The sequence below is a fragment of the Scardinius erythrophthalmus genome, assembly GCF_964197995.2.
Source record: "Scardinius erythrophthalmus genome assembly, chromosome: 7".
Classification (NCBI taxonomy): Eukaryota; Metazoa; Chordata; class Actinopteri; order Cypriniformes; family Leuciscidae; genus Scardinius; species Scardinius erythrophthalmus.
Window position 1 is genome coordinate 43,173,556 of NC_138227.1, and position 19,827 is coordinate 43,193,382.

The following is a 19,827-nucleotide window of genomic DNA, read 5'->3' on the forward strand; positions in this document are numbered from 1 at the left end:
TTTTTCTTTTATAAAATGTACTTTTCTTATTTCTATGAAGGTTCAATTTCAATTCATTTCCTAGCAAGTATAAAGTAAAAAATATGATATATGAATTGTCTGATGCAATGTTTTTGCGAAGAAATAGGTGCTGCAATACTCAAAACAGATCAACACACACTCTAAAAAATGCTATGTTGGCTTTAATTAAAGTTTTTATGTCAACAGGTTCCACGTAACTAGGTTACGTTAGATTTATGTAATATTATTTATTTCAATTAACTTAAGTTAATTACATAAGGTTAATCCAATGCCGTTTAGCTGAATAAGGTTGACAGTCTTAATTTTGTCCAAAACAATTAAGTTAATTAAGAAACTAGATTATTTGTTTTGGCTGAATGTAAAAAATATAATAATCAAAATAATTGAACTTAATTAACTTAATTGGTTTGGACAAAATTAAGACTGATTTGAAATTGTTTACCAATTTCACCATCATCACCATTTTTAATCTATTGCAGCGTGTCTATTTTCCTTACACTTTGAAAAATAAACTTTGAAAAACAACTATGGTTTCCTAGAATCTCATCAGCTGGTAGAAATTTCTTGCGTCTGTCTATCTTACACCTATTGCAGGTGTTGCTTGCACCACCTTATCAACAACAAAAGAAAAGATTTACAAGAGTTGCGAATGTGCGTTTGTACGTTGAAATGTATGTTATTAAATTAAAAATGCAACGAAATAAAGATAAGAAAACATCTTTCTATAAGTGACCCTCAAAATCTGTGCATACAACAAAACACAGTGCATCTGTGGTGCTTAATAACTATTGAAGTTATTAAACACCCCTGAATTCGGTAGTGACGTCTTTTATGCAATATTTATTTCACGTTTTAATTTTAACTCAATACATTTGAATGCGCTAAAGGTCTATAAATTAACTTGAACATCTTAATATTTGGTAAAAATTCAACTTAAAGCCTGCGCAAAATGAAATACATCCTAGCTACTTTCTAAATTCTTGTTACAGAACTTATTACGAACAATTCACCCATGCATATGTAAAAAAAAAAAAAAAATAGACATCTCTCTGGTGGCATATGCATAACTTCTCTATGACACTAATTCAGATTCAATGTGGCTTTAATCCTATATAGCTGTTTACGACGTCATGACTCTCTTTATATACACAGGTTTTGTGGCTCAGATAAGGTCCAGTTCTGGTTTATTTATTTGCTCTTGGCTGACATGTGGCATTGCCATAGCCTGCTTGTGGCCCAGATCAGGCAAACAGGAGTGAGCTACCTAAGGGCCATCATTCTACGCTGCATGTGGGCCAGATCATCTTTCCACATCTGCCAGATGTGGGCCGGATATGGGCCGTCACAGTGGGATTAGTGAATGAACTGCACTTGTACACTCAAAAAAATGGTTTTGGGTCGTTCTACCCAAATGGTTTTTGTTAAAATAACCCACATATATTTATTTTCCCATCAAAACACTATTGTATTGCGTTTAAGTAACTTAAGTTGTGTAATGGTCCACTATACTTAATTATCAAGCGTTAAACTAACGTAAGTGGCTTGATTGCGCGATTCAAAAAAACAGATGTGACGATTTCCAACGTATTGGATGAAGACGGCGCGCGCGAACGAGGTGACAACGAGGTGCATGCATGGTGTCAGAGCTAGAAGTACCAGCCAGGTAAGAAAAGTTAATTCTAAAGTTATTCCGAATGCAAAGTGTTTACTTTCTTTTAGTGTTTAAGTCTGTTAAGTCTGTTCTGGGATGCTTTTAATATTGTTTAACTATCAAATATTGTGTTGAATGTGTTGATTACGGTATTAATTGATAATTGCATTCGATTAAAAACATGCGAGTTTAATTGTGGTTGTGGAAAACGTACTGGTTACTTTCGTAACCTCGGTTCCCTTAGAGATAAGGGAACGAGTACTGCGTTGCAAACGCTATGGGAAAACTCCTTTTCTCGAGAATATTGAAGCCTTTATTTTAAAACGCATTTGCTACAGCACAGGCGAGAGCATCAGACCCACGTGAGTGAGCTGATAGGCTGTGCTGTGGGCAACTGCACGAACCAATGGCGGATAGACAGAAGCGCGCGAGCCAATCAGGGCGCTTGGCGCTCTGTCACTGTCAAGCGCGCGAAACTACACGTGACCATAACATATAAATACAGATAGAATCCGCCATTTGACAGGTATAATCGACTGAAGCGACAAACCTGCCATAAGAAAAATAGCACGGCAAGGCAACGCAGTACTCGTTCCCTTATCTCTAAGGGAACCGAGGTTACGAAAGTAACCAGTACGTTCCCTTACGAGAACGTTCTCTCGTACTGCGTTGCAAACGCTATGGGAACGTTTCCATTTAAAACGCCGTGCTATTAATCTTTTGGCCGCTCTGACTCACCAGAGTTCCGGGAAGTACAGAATAGCCAGGATAAAAAGAGACCGAACATCGGGCCCATCAATTATCCGTAATAAAGACTGGCCAGAGCCAGTCATTTAACCCACAAGGTGATAGCCGTGTGTTTAATATCAAACTAGTCTGGGTCAGCAGAGCCAGAGTCTAGACTGAAAAGACTGTAACTGCAAAGCAGGGACATTAAAGTTATAATTCATCGGATCTGGCCAGAGCCAGTCACTTAGCCCACAAAGTGAAAGCCGTGTGTTCAATATCAACTAGACTGGGTCACAGAGCCAGTGTCTAGACAGAAGAACTGTAGCTACAAGCAAGGGCATTAAAGCTATAATTCAACAATGTGGACGGAGCGGATATCCGGCCGCCGCATACACTCACCTAAAGGATTATTAGGAACACCTGTTCAATTTCTCATTAATGCAATTATCTAATCAACCAATCACATGGCAGTTGCTTCAATGCATTTAGGGGTGTGGTCCTGGTCAAGACAATCTCCTGAACTCCAAACTGAATGTCAGAATGGGAAAGAAAGGTGATTTAAGCAATTTTGAGCGTGGCATGGTTGTTGGTGCCAGACGGGCCGGTCTGAGTATTTCACAATCTGCTCAGTTACTGGGATTTTCACGCACAACCATTTCTAGGGTTTACAAAGAATGGTGTGAAAAGGGAAAAACATCCAGTATGCGGCAGTCCTGTGGGCGAAAATGCCTTGTTGATGCTAGAGGTCAGAGGAGAATGGGCCGACTGATTCAAGCTGATAGAAGAGCAACTTTGACTGAAATAACCACTCGTTACAACCGAGGTATGCAGCAAAGCATTTGTGAAGCCACAACACGCACAACCTTGAGGCGGATGGGCTACAACAGCAGAAGACCCCACCGGGTACCACTCATCTCCACTACAAATAGGAAAAAGAGGCTACAATTTGCACCAGCTCACCAAAATTGGACAGTTGAAGACTGGAAAAATGTTGCCTGGTCTGATGAGTCTCGATTTCTGTTGAGACATTCAGATGGTAGAGTCAGAATTTGGCGTAACCAGAATGAGAACATGGATCCATCATGCCTTGTTACCACTGTGCAGGCTGGTGGTGGTGGTGTAATGGTGTGGGGGATGTTTTCTTGGCACACTTTAGGCCCCTTAGTGCCAATTGGGCATCGCTTAAATGCCACGGCCTACCTGAGCATTGTTTCTGACCATGTCCATCCCTTTATGACCACCATGTACCCATCCTCTGATGGCTACTTCCAGCAGGATAATGCACCATGTCACAAAGCTCCAATCATTTCAAATTGGTTTCTTGAACATGACAATGAGTTCACTGTACTAAAATGGCCCCCACAGTCACCAGATCTCAACCCAATAGAGCATCTTTGGGATGTGGTGGAACGGGAGCTTCGTGCCCTGGATGTGCATCCCACAAATCTCCATCAACTGCAAGATGCTATCCTATCAATATGGGCCAACATTTCTAAAGAATGCTTTCAACACCTTGTTGAATCAATGCCACGTAGAATTAAGGCAGTTCTGAAGGCGAAAGGGGGTCAAATACAGTATTAGTATGGTGTTCCTAATAATCCTTTAGGTGAGTGTATATGCTATAGATGGGAATACCCAAGTGACCATGGTTCAAAACTAGTCTGGATCCACAGAGCCAGAGTCTAGACAGAAAGAACGCATGTCTGCAGAGCAGGGACATCCAGCTTATAGAATCTCACAAATGTGGACGGAGCGGACCAGCCGGCCGCCGCACAAATGTCTTCAATGGGAATACCACTTGACCAAGCCCACGAAGAGGCAACACCTCTCGTGGAATGAGCTCTAACACCTATGGGACAAGAGAGGCCCAGTGAGGTGTAAGCCAGGGCAATGGCGTCAACTATCCATCTGGACAGTGTGGTTTTAGTGACCGGGAGGCCCTTGGATCGGCCCCCGAAACACACAAAGAGCTGTTCAGACTGTCTGAAAGAGGCCGAACGCTCCAGATAAATTCTCAAAGCTCTGACTGGGCAAAGCATGAGAGAATCGCTATCCTCCTCGGAGGAGGGGAGAGCTGACAGAGAAATAACCTGGGCTCTGAACGGAGTTGAGAGCACCTTAGGAACATATCCATGTCTTGGCCTAAGAATGACCTTGGAGTCATTAGGACCAAACTCCAGACAGGAAGCGCTGGTAGACAGCGCCTGTAAATCCCCTATTCTCTTTACTGACGCCAGTGCTAGAAGCAGGGCGGTTTTCAGAGAGAGAGACTTAGGATCAGCTGACTGAAGTGGTTCAAAGGGAGGTCCCTTAAGAGCCCGCAGGACCAAGGAGAGGTCCCAGGCCGGAACAGACGGTGGCCGAGGCGGGTTAAGCCTCCTGGCGCCCCTGAGGAAGCGAACTATAAGGTCGCTTTTTCCTAAGGAGGCCCCGGCTTCCAATACGTGAAAAGCAGCAATGGCTGCCACGTACACTTTGAGAGTGGAGGGGGAGCGACCCGCGTCCAACATCTCCTGTAGAAAAGACAGTACTCTTGGTACTTTACAAGTGTATGGGTCGAGGTCTCGAGCTAAACACCAGCTGGAAAACACTGACCATTTACTGAGATAGAGGCGTCTGGTAGACGGAGCTCTAGCTTCCTTTATAGTATTCAGGACGCCCTCTGGGAGGTTCTGGGGTACCCGTTGAGTGGCCATACATGTAGGGCCCATAAGTCGGGACGGGGATGCCAGATTGTCCTGTTGGCCTGAGTCAGGAGGTCGCGCCTCACTGGGATTGGCCACGGGTCTGCTACAGACAGCTGCATCAACTCTGGGAACCAAACCTGGGTCCGCCAGAGAGGAGCTACTAATAGCACTGCGCTTTTCGTGTTCCTGATCCGTTCGATGACCTGAGGGAGCATCGAGACCGGGGGGAACGCATAGAGAGGAAGGTTGGGCCAGTCGTGGGCCAACGCATCCCTGCTCTTTGAGAAAAAGATTGGGCATTGACAGTTGTCTTCTGAGGCGAAAAGATCTACTTCTGCCTTCCCGAAGACCTCCCAGAGTAGGAGAACTGTCTGAGGGTGGAGAGACCATTCCTCTGGGGGAACTCTGCCCCGAGAGAGCATGTCTGCTCCTGTATTCAACGTGCCTGGCACGTGAGCTGCCCTGAGCGAGCGCAGATTGGTGTGAGCCCATAGCAAGAGCTGTGAGGCTATGGCAAACAGGTTGCGGGACCTGAGGCCGCCCTGGCGATTTATGTAAGAGACCACCGACATGTTGTCCGTCCGTACCAACACGTGGTGTCCCGCCAGGTATGGGAGGAATGTTTTTAGGGCTAGAAAAACTGCTCTCATTTCGAGGCAGTTTATGTGTAGGCGTTTCTCCGAGCTCGACCAGAGGCCGGAGGCAGGCCTGCCCTCGTACAGAGCTCCCCAACCGGAGTTGGAGGCGTCTGTTGAAATCATCCTCCTCTCTGAAACTACCCCCATGCTTACGCCCTGCTGGTACCAGCTGGCGTTTTTCCAAGGGGCCAGGGCTTGAACACAGCGCTGGTCCACCTTGATAATCAAGTGGCCTGAATGCCAGGCGTGGGGTGGCACCCGAGGTGCTAGCCATAGCTGAAGAGGACGCATACGCAGTAGGCCTAGTTGGAGTACTGATGATGCAGAGGCCATCAGGCCAAGGATCCTCTGAAACGTTCTGAGGGGTACAAGAGAGCCCTCTATGAACGATGCCGTGAGCTGCTGAATCGTTAGAGCACGGGCCGGTGTGGGCCATGCTCTCATAAGTATGGAGTCGAGAACTGTTCCCAGGAACGTGATACGTTGGCTGGGCAACAGAACACTCTTTGCAACATTGACCCTGAGCCCTAGACATTCTAGATGGCTGAGGAGCCAGGCTTTGTGAGTATGTGACTCCGCCTCTGACTGGGTCAGTATGAGCCAGTCGTCGAGGTAGTTTAGGATGCGCATTCCCCGCTGTCTCAGGGGGGAGAGAGCTGCATCCATGCACTTCGTGAATGTACGAGGCGCTAGTGCCAGTCCAAATGGAAGAACTGTGTACTGGTATGTCTGCCCCTCGAAGGCGAATCTCAAGAATGGCCTGTGGTGGGGGTTCACTTGAATGTGAAAGTAAGCGTCTTTCAGATCTACTGAGAAAAACCAGTCGCCTGGGCGAATCTGCGTCAGGATATGTCTGGTCGTGAGCATTCTGAACGGCCGTGACATGAGAGCCTTGTTCAGATGTCTGAGATCTAAAATGGGTCTCAGGCCGCCGTCTTTCTTTGGAACAAGAAAGCATCGGCTGTAAAAACCTGACTCGCTCAGAGAAGGGGGGATCTTCTCGATGGCCCCTTTCGCCAGCAGACTTAACACTTCGGTGCGGAGGACATGACTCAATGTGCCCCTTACCGTGGTTTGTATAACCGCGCGAAAACGCGGTGGTCTGCGGGCGAACTGAAGCGAGTAACCATGCTTTATGATGTTCATCACCCATACTGAAACTCCGGGGATAGCTTGCCAAGCTAGAGTCCGCAGAGCTAGAGGCATTATCATATCTGGAACACCCAGAGTGGGGGGCTCGGACTGACATGTATGCATGTGAGAACTTATGCTCGATTTGTGCTTTGTGTGGGTCGCTGTTAAAACAGCGTTTGTTTGCAGGGGCGCGTGACATGTGACGGGCCCATGAACTGCATTTAGAACTGCTGCAGCCACCTGAACTGAAGAGGGAGCCGTGAGCAGTAGTCGAGCGATTTTTGGGGCTGGTCCGGCCGCAGCGGGACAGTGACCCCTCTTTGTGCCGGTTAGGACGGCTTCTTGGGCTCGTGATCGAGCGTCAGCTTCGGCCGCGGGCCCTGGCGCTTAGGGAACGGGAACCGTTTCGCTGGCTTCATGTGCTTACTGGTCTCAGCCGCTGGGCGGGGCTGGAGGACCTGGGACACCACTTTCTCAGGTCGCGGCGTGCTCTTGGGGCGCCGTTGGACTGAGCTGGAGCGCTTTGGTAGAAAGTGTCTCATGGCGCTGGAAGCCTTCTGAGCTTCAGTGAAGCGATCGGCGAAGCCGCTGACAGATGGGCCGAAGAGACCTGAGGCTGTGACGGGCGAGTCGAGGAAGGCAGATTTATCCGCGTCCCTGATCTCGGTTAAGTTTAGCCAGAGGTGGCGCTCCATTACCACTAGGCTGGCCATATTGCGGCCCAGGGCTTGAGCGGTGGTCTTCGTGGCCCTCAGTGCCAGATCCGTGGCACTCCTGAGGTCTTTAAATGTGTCTGGGTCCGGGCCTGACTCATCCATGGAACGGAGAAGTTTGGCCTGGAAGGCTTGAAGCGTCGCCATGGCGTGAAGTGCAGAGGCGACTTGACCGGCGGCAGCGTATGCGCGGCTGGCAATGGCCGAAGTAGTTCTGCACGGCTTAGAAGGGTGCACCGTCTTAGACCTCCAACTACCTGCAGTGGGGGGGCATAAGTGTGCAGCGACCGCTTCCTCCAGTGGGGGGAGAGACACATATCCTTTCTCTTCAGCGCCGTCAACAGTGGAGAGCGTAGAAGAGGCGGATGAGCGCGTTCGCGCTGAAAAGGGCGCGCGCCAGCATTTTGTGAGCTCTTCGTGAACCTCAGGCATAAATGGAGCGGCGCGCTGACGAGGGGCCTGCTGGCGCCCCGGCAGGTACCATTCATCGAGGCGGCTTCTGGCGGGCTCAGCTGGAGAAAGCCAATCGAGTCCCAACTCCTCAACAGCGCGAGACATGACACGGAGAAGTTCGGCGTCAATGCTCGCTCGAGTATCAGAAAACTCTAGCTGAGAGGGGGGGGCGGGGTCTGCGGAGCCCGACCAATCCTCGCTCTCAGATGCCGCCATAGAAAGTGCGTCATCGACGTCATCCGGAGATGCGCCGAAAGAGACGAGTCCAGCCGCTTCAGACGAGGGGCGCTGCTCGCTCCGAGAGAACAGGACAGGCGAAGAAGGCGTGGGCGAGGCACGAGGAGAAAGGCCCGGCGTGCACTCGCTAAACTCACCGGGCTCAGGACGCCTCTGATCGCGCCGCTTCTTCCTACGGGGCTCGTGGGGCGCCGAAGACGGAAGGTGGGCGGAATCGGTCACCATCGAAGACAGCCTTGAACGGAGAACGGAGACAGGCATCCCGTCGCAGAATTGGCAGCCGCCTTTCATGAGCGCTGCCTCGGCGTGCTCAGGGCCGAGGCAGGCCGCACACTGGGTGTGTCCGTCGGATGCATGCAGGGAGACCCCGCAGCTCTCACAGATGGAGAGAGGCATTATGCCGCGCTGTGAAAACAGCGGTTTGCTCTTTTAGATAAATATGCAATGAAAAGGATATAATTTTTCGTCGGATGCCACAGGGAAACGCTCAGCTGGCGAGATGCCGGGATGCGAAGCTGTTCCGCTGGACGGCTTTTCCACGACGAGGGCTTCTTACGACCGGAGAAAATCAGCGACGAGGTGAGTCGAGCTGAAGGAGATTAAATCTGTCAAATGGGGGATTCTATCTGTATTTATATGTTATGGTCACGTGTAGTTTTGCGCGCTTGACAGTGACAGAGCGCCAAGCACCCTGATTGGCTCGCGCGCTTCTGTCTATCCGCCATTGGTTCGTGCAGTTGCCCACAGCACAGCCTATCAGCTCACTCACGTGGGTCTGATGCTCTCGCCTGTGCTGTAGCAAATGCGTTTTAAAATAAAGGCTTCAATATTCTCGAGAAAAGGAGTTTTCCCATAGCGTTTGCAACGCAGTACGAGAGAACGTTCTCGTAAGGGAACGCATGATTCTCTGTCGTGTAATACTTGATGTGTGCTCGTGGAACAAATTATTTGACAATAATTCAAAATGGTTTTCAGTCGAAGTAATGAAATGACTAACGAGGGACATTCTAAAACGTTTAATGTGGCTAACAGTGATATTATACAAATCTAATAATATATGATACACCTTACAATGTGCAGATAAACAGATGAACCCAGCATATGAATGCAACACGTTTAGTTCTTATTCTGGGTTAATCTGTTTATAACGTCAGCCTGTGGTTTATTAATAAGGCATGTAACGTTACAGAATTTGATCTTTTAATATTAATTTCTCAGTATTAAGTATTTAGCCAGCTTAAGCATTTATAACCTGTGAGTAAATTTGGTTTTCTGTACATAGTATGCTTTATTAGTATGGTGTAGTATGGTTAGTATTAGTACATAAACACATTAAGCGTTTTAGAATGTTTAATAACAAAACCTCCCAGTGCTTTAATCTAAGCTAACGTTACAGTCCCAGTAAAATTGCTCTGAAGCAAGCACAAATAAGGCCACATTCGCCTGTCATAGACGGATATATTTTGGCATGTTTTCTGATGTTCTTTTTTTATGACAGTATGTTTTTCATTATGGTTTTTCCAGTTCATCACTGCCTAAATTTGGTGAAATGAAGGAATGCCACAACTTTACTGATTGAGAAAACAACGTTTTGGCTAAGGTAAGTGAAGCTCCTTTTTAGGATTTATATAAAAAAGTAGTAATAATTTTGCAAACTTTGTTACAACCCACGGCTCGTCACAATGATAGTATTTAAAGTTTTACGAATTACGCTAAAGCACTTATTATTGCACTGATCGAATATTAGCTGTGAGCAGACAGTGTAAATCAATGCACTGTAGAAAACAGTGACCATAAATGAGAAAAAACAAAGTTGGAATGTTATTTAAATTAAATCAATTATTAAATTAAATTAAGGAAAACAAATTATAAATCAGTTCCATATCAGATTCCAGATGATCAATGGCTTATGCCGCGGCCACACTAGACTTTGAGCATGCAAAATTTCTTCGTGCACTGCAACGATCGTTTAAATGAAGTTGCACCCTTTTTTTATAAACATGAATTCAACATATAACAAGTAGTAATGTAAAATGTATAAAATATACAATCTACTCAATGGGACGTTTCAAACCTGTATGAATTTCTTTCTTCTGGAACACAAAGGAAGATATTTTTAAGAATGTCGGTAACCAAACAGTTATCTGGTCCCATTAACTTCCATATACATTTTTTTTTCTACTATGGAAGTCAATGGGACCAGATAACTGCTTGGTTACCGACATTCTTCAAAATATCTTTCTTTGTGTTCCAGAAGAAAGAAATTCATACAGGTTTGAAACAACATGAGGGTCAGTATATGATGACCGAATTTTCATTTTAAAGTGAACTATCCCTTTTAAGGAAATAATCAGGCAAAGTAATAATAAATGAATGTTGTTATTTGCATCTTTAGACTAATGACATTGAAGTGAGGAGAGCATGCATAATCAAATCTCTCTGTGCATACCTGAACGAAGACCCTAGCAGTCTGGTTTGGGAGTATATGGTGAGTATGTGCTTTTAAAATGTTGCTGTATTTTCAAGGATGCTTAATGTTTTGTTAAAGTTAATACACGGGAATTTAAGAGTACTTTATTTTTTTTAAAATATCCCCTCTAGGATACAGACGTTGCCAGCACTGAGGAGGCGATCCAGAAGACTCTGATGGGAATTTATGTCATAAGACATGAAGGTGCAGACATGGAAGACAGCCCAGCAGATCCTGGAGTGGTATTAGAGGGTCAGAAGGTTCTTCGGAACCTTACCAGTGTCCCATATGCAGCAGCCATGTTACTGGGACTGATTTATGGACTGAACCTGAGCTACCCTCCTGAACTAAGGTACACATTCGAAGTCCTTCAAAAAATAATTCTGGAGCTAGATGACAACAAGTTGTCCAATAAAGTCCAAACACTGAAGACCAAGCTCTTCTCTGATGTGTTTGAGTAAGGACTCTAAGGACCGTTCCTGGAATGCTCGATTGTTAATGTTAAAAAAAGGGCAATATTTTGATTTTCTATTGCAGGTTACACTTGTTGTATTTTTCAATGTTCAAAATTGTTGAACTTAGTTGCAAGCTGCCTATTTGGTGCTCGGTGCATCTGTTATTTTCTGTGAAAAGATGTCTAGTACATTTTAGCAGTAATATGTCATTTGATAATTGTTAAACATATCGTTAGACACATTGGCATCTGGACATTTTGGTTGCATGGACGATTTTTTTTAATTATTATTGTATTGTGTAAATTTGTTTAAAAAAAAAAGAAAAAAGTTGTATTTCTTTTACCCAAGTTTTACAGTTTTAATTTACACTGAATTTGCAGAAGTCTTTTGACTTTTTTGAACAATGTGTAAAAGTAATTTTTGCTGATGTTAATACATTTGCACAAGTTTAAAGAGTTGAATGTATGAGTGAGCAGGCTGTTAAAAACTGTGTATTGCAACTGTTGAACAAATACAGTTTGATAATTTGTTACATATCTTGTCTTTTTATGACTCTACAAGACAATCACACACAAACAAATGCTGCTTTGAAAGGAGTAACTTTAAATAGATACTACTGAGTTAAAGTAACAAGAACTAATTGGATGGAACCACTGTCCATAATTTAAATGAGTTATTTGAAACAAATATCCTTGTGTTTGTTGAATGTAACCTATTTGGACAGTTTTAAATAAACTACTGCATGTTCACTTAACTTAACCGATTTAAGTTACAGGGAAGCAATTCCATTGATTTAGTTCGACATTACTATTTCACATAGATTCTTCCCCATTCAGTTGTGTTGTCCCAACACAAGGAGTTTACATAGATTCAAAAAATCCCATTAATGTTAATAAAAAGCTATTTGCTTGTGTGGAACCACTGTCCATAATTAAATTAAGTAAGTTTAAAGAATCATTTTTTTGAGTGTACAGAATTTATTAATATTTGTTAATTTCAACTTTTACTAATACTTGATTACATTTTTGTTAACATTAATTAATGCACTGTGAACTAACATGAACAAACAATGAACAATTTTATTTTTATCAACTAACATTAACAAATATTAATAAATACAATAACACATGTATTGCTCATGGTTAGTTCATAGTTAATACATTAACTAATGTTAACTAATGAACCTTATTGTAAAGTGTTACCAAAATACCTCCTTAAAGCAACAACTGCTCACTTTTTACAGTGTACATAAGAATAAATGAAGAAACAAACACACAGCATAAGCGACCAATAAGAAAGATCTATGGTGCGCTCTGATTAAAGTGCACAAGCAGGTATTTGATCACATGCTTCACCTCTGTCCCACTCATACTGGAACCACCTCTTATTGCTCTGTCCCACTTTATATAGAACATGAAACTGAGAGAAGGACATATAAAGATATAAACTGGGCTAGTCGGCTGTAAGGAACATTTTGGAGAAAAGGAATGGAACTCTTTGGCTCATTGGTGTTGGTTTTAGTCCTGGCTGTGTTGGTGTTGGTGAAATGGAAAAGAAAGGCGAGTGGACTTTCCTTTAAGGAACAATATATATATGGGAATATACTGCAAAATATAATGCGATAGATTACATAATACATTTCCATGAATGGGAAACTAGTGCTTATATTTTTGAATATACTGCAATATATGCATTGACCATGTATGGGTATATATTAATACATATAAAATATTTATAAATGAAGACAAACAGCATTACATGTAATATTCATAAAGTTGTATTCTTTATTGTGTACATATATTGCCCATACATGTTCCTATATAAATGTGAATGTATGTTCACACATATATACACACACATTCACGGAATGAAAGGTTTTGATGATAGGAGTTTTTGGGGTTACCATTGTGCTGAAGAGTAAAGCCTGTGGTTCGGTTGATGACTGGCCAAACACCATTAAAACTATAATTACTCTATTTTAAAAGTAATAGCAGTACACTCCTCAGTACAGTGATAGTCTCTTGAATAAATGCTTTAGTACATGCAGGTGTGCTTGTGCTTTTGTTAACTAGCTTAAAAATATGAAATATTTATAATGCCATTAATTATAAAATATAACAAATATATTACATTAGATATTTCTCTATATATGTGTTTATGCTTGCATGAGTAAATATATCTGCAATATATTAAACATGCAGTACCATATCTAATCACATATACATCTATATATTATAGTGTATTACTGAATATAAAATTACATACATTATGATATATTAGTATTGTCACATATTTTTCAATATATGAAAAGCGGCAATTCCTTATGTATTATTCAATACATTGTTAACAATATATTATTCTGTATATTTTCAAATATACTGTTAAACCATTTGATATATTGATCATTCATATATTGGGGAAATATATTTTCTTTTCATAAGGGTTCTTTGCCCCCAGGGCCGCTGGCACTGCCACTGATTGGAAACTTGGTAATAATGGACAAGCATGCACCCTTTAAAAGCTTCATGAAGGTAAGCAGAATCATGTACTTCTGAATGTTATGCTTCAAATATGAGCACATGAATTGCAGGGTATTGTAAGGCATTGGATTTGAATATCGTGCAGTTCACGAGTTCACACTTACATACAATTTGAGGGGATAAAGTTTAATGCGTATTTGGCGTGCTGTCCGGAGGGAGGGCTCCGAGCTCGGAGTTCGGCCCGAACCCAGAGTACTCCCCCCGTATGTAAGTGTTTAGGACTAGAAGTGTGGAGAAGGGGTGGTGGGGGGATGCTGCAAAAATGGATTGAGGTGAGTGTATATATACCTCTTACCATTGATTGCTGAGTGTTCTCCACTTGTGTTAATTATCTGAACATGCTCCTCCCAAACTTTGTTAATAAAACCTCATATGTTTACCAGTGCATCACAATGCAGTTGCCTTTGATGAATAAAAATGCCATAGAGAGATTTCATTGTTGTTTGTGAAACATTGGTTTTAGTTTAGCAAATTACATATAGTATGAAATACTCAGAAACACCTGATGAGTTTGCACTGGTGTGTAACAGTAAATTCTATTCTCTCAACAGTGGAGTAAAACCTATGGGCCTGTGATGACGGTGTACCTTGGACCCCAAAGAACGGTGGTTCTGGTCGGATATGAGACAGTGAAAGAGGCTCTGGTGGACCAGGCAGATGACTTCAAAGGCAGAGCCCCCGTTCCCTTTCTGCACACAATTCTAAGAGGCTACGGTGAGATTATTGTTTATTGTTGTCAAAGACGACCGTTGTCAGTTTAATGTAGTTCAGTCTAGATTTCAATCTCTCTAAAATGTTTGTAGGTTTGACCATCAGTAATGGAGATCGTTGGCTTCAACTGAGGCGGTTCACTCTCACCACACTGAGGGATTTTGGAATGGGCCGCAAACGAATGGAACAGTGGATTCAAGAAGAGAGCAGGCATTTGCTGAACAGTTTTGAAGAAACTAAATGTGAGGAAAGAGAGCATTTGACATTCGCATCCTATGAGTTCAGTACAAGTGCAGTGGTATACATTGAGTGTTCTGCACTCACAGCTGTGAGAGTTGTATGCTAAAGTTTTTCTCCTTTAGCGACACCAGTCGACCCAACCGTCTTCCTGAGCCGGGCTGTGTCCAACGTGATCTGTTCCCTGGTGTTTGGGCAGCGCTTTGATTATGATGACAAAAGCTTCCTGCACTTGCTCCAGATCCTCTCCAGACTTCTGCGCTTTGTCAGCAGCCCAGCAGTCCAGGTGAGCAGAAGTTTCAAAAGTGGGCATTCTGTTTTTCTATGCAAAGACCATGTCCTGTGTGAAAGTCTTCTAAACTATCTTCTCAACCCCAACAGCTGTACAACATCTTCCCTAAACTAATGCAGTTATTGCCTGGGAGTCATCATACCATGTTTAGAGAGGTAGATGACATCAAAGCCTTCATTATGACAAAAATCACGGAGCATGAGCAAAATTTGGACTCCAGTGACCCGAAGGACTTTATTGACTGCTTCCTTATCAGACTCAAACAGGTACAGAAAGGTTGTTTCTTTTCTTTTCTCTTATCTCTTCTATATACACATTGTTCAGCATTTACTTAGGCAATGTATACAATTCCTGTTCTGTTTCTTTGTGTGCTACGGCAGGAGAAACACAATCCTGACACAGAATTCCACAAGGATAACATGTTGGCGACTGTTGTAAATCTGTTTGTAGCTGGGACAGAGACCACAAGCACAACTATCAGATATGCCCTGATGATGATGATCAAGCACCCCCACATACAGGGTATGTTCGTAAGATGTCCCTAATTGCCCTCCTTAACTTGCTGTTAAGTTAAGTGCACACTATGAGACTGAGAATCACTGTTCTACTCACTTAAAGACACACTGTCTCATTGTGTGTTGTGTTGGTGCACACACAACACAAAAATATAGATTGACAGTGTTTACTAAGACAGATGTTTGTTTTATTTTTTGCTACCACTTCCCATTGTCTTGTTTTCTAATGCACTCTTTCACTATCAAAGTCTCATAGTTTCACTGTTATTCATTGCTACTCTTTCTCTTGTCAGTACAGTGCACACACATGAAGAATAATCCACCAGATTTCAAACAAGTTTAAACAAGTCTGAAATATATTGCATCATAATTTTTCACAGATATGCATACTACAAGAATGTTGGACTTAAGTTTAAGTTTATTTGTTTACAAGGGCAGTGCACATTAATAAACATGGCTGTATATGTACGTAATTTTGCCCAAAATGCTATTTTTCATCTGTAGACCCTTGACAAAACGTCAGAAAAAAGTAGAGAGAGAGAAAAAAAAAAACATTAACATTATCAAATACATAATAAAAATACAAGTACATGATTCCACTTCTTGTCTAAAATATCAGAGAAAAAAAGGCGTGCATTTGTAGTGTGATTTTAGCTTTACAGGGGTCAGGACTAATACAAGAAATAAATTTTTAGCCTAACACTGAGTGTACACCCCGCACTCGATCGTTGTCACGTCACAACAGCTAGAAGCTGTCCACACCGGACGTGACAACGTGACCATTGAAAATCCATTTGTTCTTCATATCAGAAGTAGCGTGAGCGCTTAAAGTACGTCAGAAATAGAAAGCGGCATCAGTTTACCGTGGCAAATTTGTTGTGATGCATCGCATCCAGTGTAGACAGCATCACTGATTATATAATGGGTTCTATGTGATTTTGTCGCGCCGCTCTCGTCTGGTGTAGACACGGTGTAGCTGCGATAGTATTCTGTACTTATGATTGGCTATATGTATTATTTGCTTTCTGTCTTGTTTTTTATATATATATATATATATATATATATCATATATAATTTTAATCAATGAATATTTGGTGTATTTGATCTAGAGCAAATTCAGAGGGAGATTGATGGAGTTATTGGACAGAACAGGGTCCCTACAATGGATGACAGGAAGTCCCTTCCTTTCACTGACGCTGTGATTCATGAAGTACAACGGTACATGGACATTGCCCCACTAAGTGTCCCCCATTATGCCATGCATGACATCTCGTTCAGAGGTTACGTAATACCAAAGGTAACAATGAACAAATGCAACAGTCATCTCCTCTTATCTTGGAAATTACTAAATTTGTGAAAATGCATAAAATATTTCCCAATAATCTCTAGTTGGTGTATTGTGTTGAATCTGGATGTTTTGTGCAATTTTGAATTTATTTTATTTCCCCAGGACACAGTAATTCTTCCCATGCTGCACTCTGTCCTCAGGGATGAGGTACAGTGGGAAACCCCTTGGACATTTAACCCAGAGCACTTTCTGGATGCCAATGGCAACTTTAAAAAGAATCCAGCCTTTTTCCCTTTTTCTGCAGGTAAACTCTGTAAAGTCTCTCATGTCAATCCAGAGTTAATCAAAGTTATTTTTCTAGGTTTGCCAATGAGTTTGGAATTGTGGGACTGAGTGCACTCCCTATCTACATATCAGTACAAACACACACACACACACACACACACACACACACACACACACACACACACACACACACACACACACACACGCACACACACACGTTTGGTTTACTATCTTTGTGGGTACTATCCATAGCAGAATGGTTTTTATACTGTCCAAACTGTATATTCTCTCCCCTAACACTAACACTAACACTAACACTAACACTAACACTAACTATACCCCTAAACCCACCCATCACACAAAACTTTCTGCATTTTTACATTTTTCAAAAAACATCATCCTGTATTGTTTATAAGCTTATTTCCTCATGGGGACCAAAAAATTAGATATTGTCCCGACCAACTAGGGGGTAACACTTTATAATAACGTTCAGTTGTAAGTCATTTATAAGCGATTAGTTAATGATGAACTAGTCATTTACAGAACATTCATAAATGAGTAGCAAGTGATATTCCAACATTTTATGTATGTTTTGTAAATTCCGTTACAAGTCATTTACATGTGATTAGTTAATGATTAACTAATTATTTACGAAACATGACTATGCGTTCATAAATGATTAATAAGTGATATGTTAATTACTGGATGTATGTTTTGTAGATTCAGTTATAAGTCATTTACAATTGATTAGTTAATGATTAACTAGTAATATACAAAACATGAATATGCATTTCATAAATGTTTAATAAATGTTTGTTTTTTTTGTATATATGTAGCAATTAGAGGGTGCAAAAAGTGTCGTAAATGCCTTGAATACACATACAGATCATTTGTAGGTATATGTAACACATTTACAAGTGATGAATAGTTTACACTTTAGATTAGGGGATGCAGAAAGTGTTGTAAATCATTTACAACACTTTCTGCATCCCCTAATCTAAAGTGTAAACTATTCATCACTTGTAAATGATTTATTCATGCGTTTACACATCTATAACAGGTGTTGAACACTGTAGTGTGTACTGTAGTGTGCTGACTGGTGAGGGTATAGACAGCTGTCTTCTCAGAAACGCATGGAGTCTTTAACCACTGCGCACCTGATGTCAGCAAAACATGCAAAAAAATGTAACATAATTTATTAAACATTTATGAACGCATAGTCATGTTTAGTAAATGATTAGTTAATCATTAACTAATCAATTGTAAATGACTTATAACTGAATCTACAAAACATATAATGAACATATCACTAATTAATCATTTATGAATAATTAGTCATGTTTTTAAATGATTAGTTAATCATTAACTAATCAATTGTAAATGACTTGTAACACAATTTACAAAACATGCATAAAATGTTAGTATGTCACTTGCTACTCATTTATGAATGTTTTGTAAATGATTAGTTCATCATTAACTAATCACTTATAAATGACTTACAACTGAACATTATTATAAAGTGTTACCAACTAGGGTTTACCAGGGCCACACAGTCACTCACAGCATGAATAACCATGCATGAATTTATTTTCCACCTTTTAAATCAAGTTTTAAACAGACCAATATAATCAGAGAATAGCTTTAAATTTTAAGCTCCAAATTGTGACACTAAAACGTATTTCATAAATAACATGAATCATTTTATTTGGTCTTGCATCTCTGCAGGTAAACGCGCTTGTGTGGGTGAGTCTCTGGCTCGTATGGAGCTCTTTCTGTTCATCGTGTCTCTGCTTCAGAAGTTCAGCTTCAGTAGTCCAAAGGGTCCAGATGGCATTGACACCAGTCCTGAACTCAGCAGCTTTGCCAACATGCCTCGATTCTATGAGCTCATTGCCTCCCCCCGCTGAACAACATGGATATTGCTACTTGTCTCATTTTACAAGAATGTGGATATACAGTATATATGGAGACAGAGTGGCCATAATAAGCACAGAGTACAAATTGATCAAAGGATATATCTTTTGCATATACGATTTTTTGATGAGCCTATTTTGTCAAAATTACCACCATAAAACTGAAAAGCATTAATGTAATGTAAAATAAAAAGCATTAATGTAAAATACAATCATTAATTCTTACATTAATACGCAGTGGTTGCCCTGATTGTACTCCCTTTCAAAAGGGAACTCTATGAAGATAATATGATATAATATCTATGATTTGTAAAAGTATACATAAGATTGCAAGTGTAAATTAAATTTGCACGTGCAAGAGAAGATTTGTAAAGGTGTAAATCGCCTTAAGTGTAAGAAAAAGATATTTGCAACATTTTACTGTTATTCATAAGTGTAATACATGTATTGTGAAACTGCAGCTTCATGCTTACGCAAAATAAAGATGATCTGTATTCTTCCGACTTCCATTCTTTCCGCGTTTACAATTTTGCCACATTTTTTCCGCACAAATACGGCCAAAAGCACTGCAAGCCAGTGAACAGCGATTTGCAAGCGAAAACAACAGTCAGGAACTGCAAAACAGACTGATCTCGTAAAACCAACCTTTGTGTAAAAAATAAACTGTTGCAAATGTCTAAATCACTTGTTGTGTAGGGGGAGATCGGGTTGTAACACAGGTCAGGTGTAACAATTCCAATCTGTCCAATCAGGAACTAGTTACAAATCACCTGATTCACTTCGCACATGCTCAGTTTAGTCCTTATTCCACATGTGATAAAGTAGAGCCCTGTGGCAAACACAGCAGATGCTAGAGTG

General features: G+C 41.6%; 1 protein-coding gene across 1 annotated transcript; it reads left to right on the forward strand.

The window, feature by feature from the left end:
• The first annotated feature begins 12,556 nt into the window (after window positions 1-12,556).
• Window positions 12,557-19,472, forward strand: LOC308693616 (cytochrome P450 2G1-like). The gene is made up of 10 exons (XM_081370648.1): window positions 12,557-12,747; window positions 13,630-13,719; window positions 14,280-14,442; window positions 14,532-14,681; window positions 14,802-14,962; window positions 15,058-15,234; window positions 15,349-15,490; window positions 16,593-16,780; window positions 16,934-17,075; window positions 18,782-19,472. Exons 1-10 carry the CDS (start codon window positions 12,676-12,678, stop codon window positions 18,961-18,963), a joined length of 1,467 nt encoding a protein of 488 aa, XP_081226774.1. The 5' UTR covers window positions 12,557-12,675; the 3' UTR covers window positions 18,964-19,472.
• The last annotated feature ends 355 nt before the right edge of the window (window positions 19,473-19,827 follow it).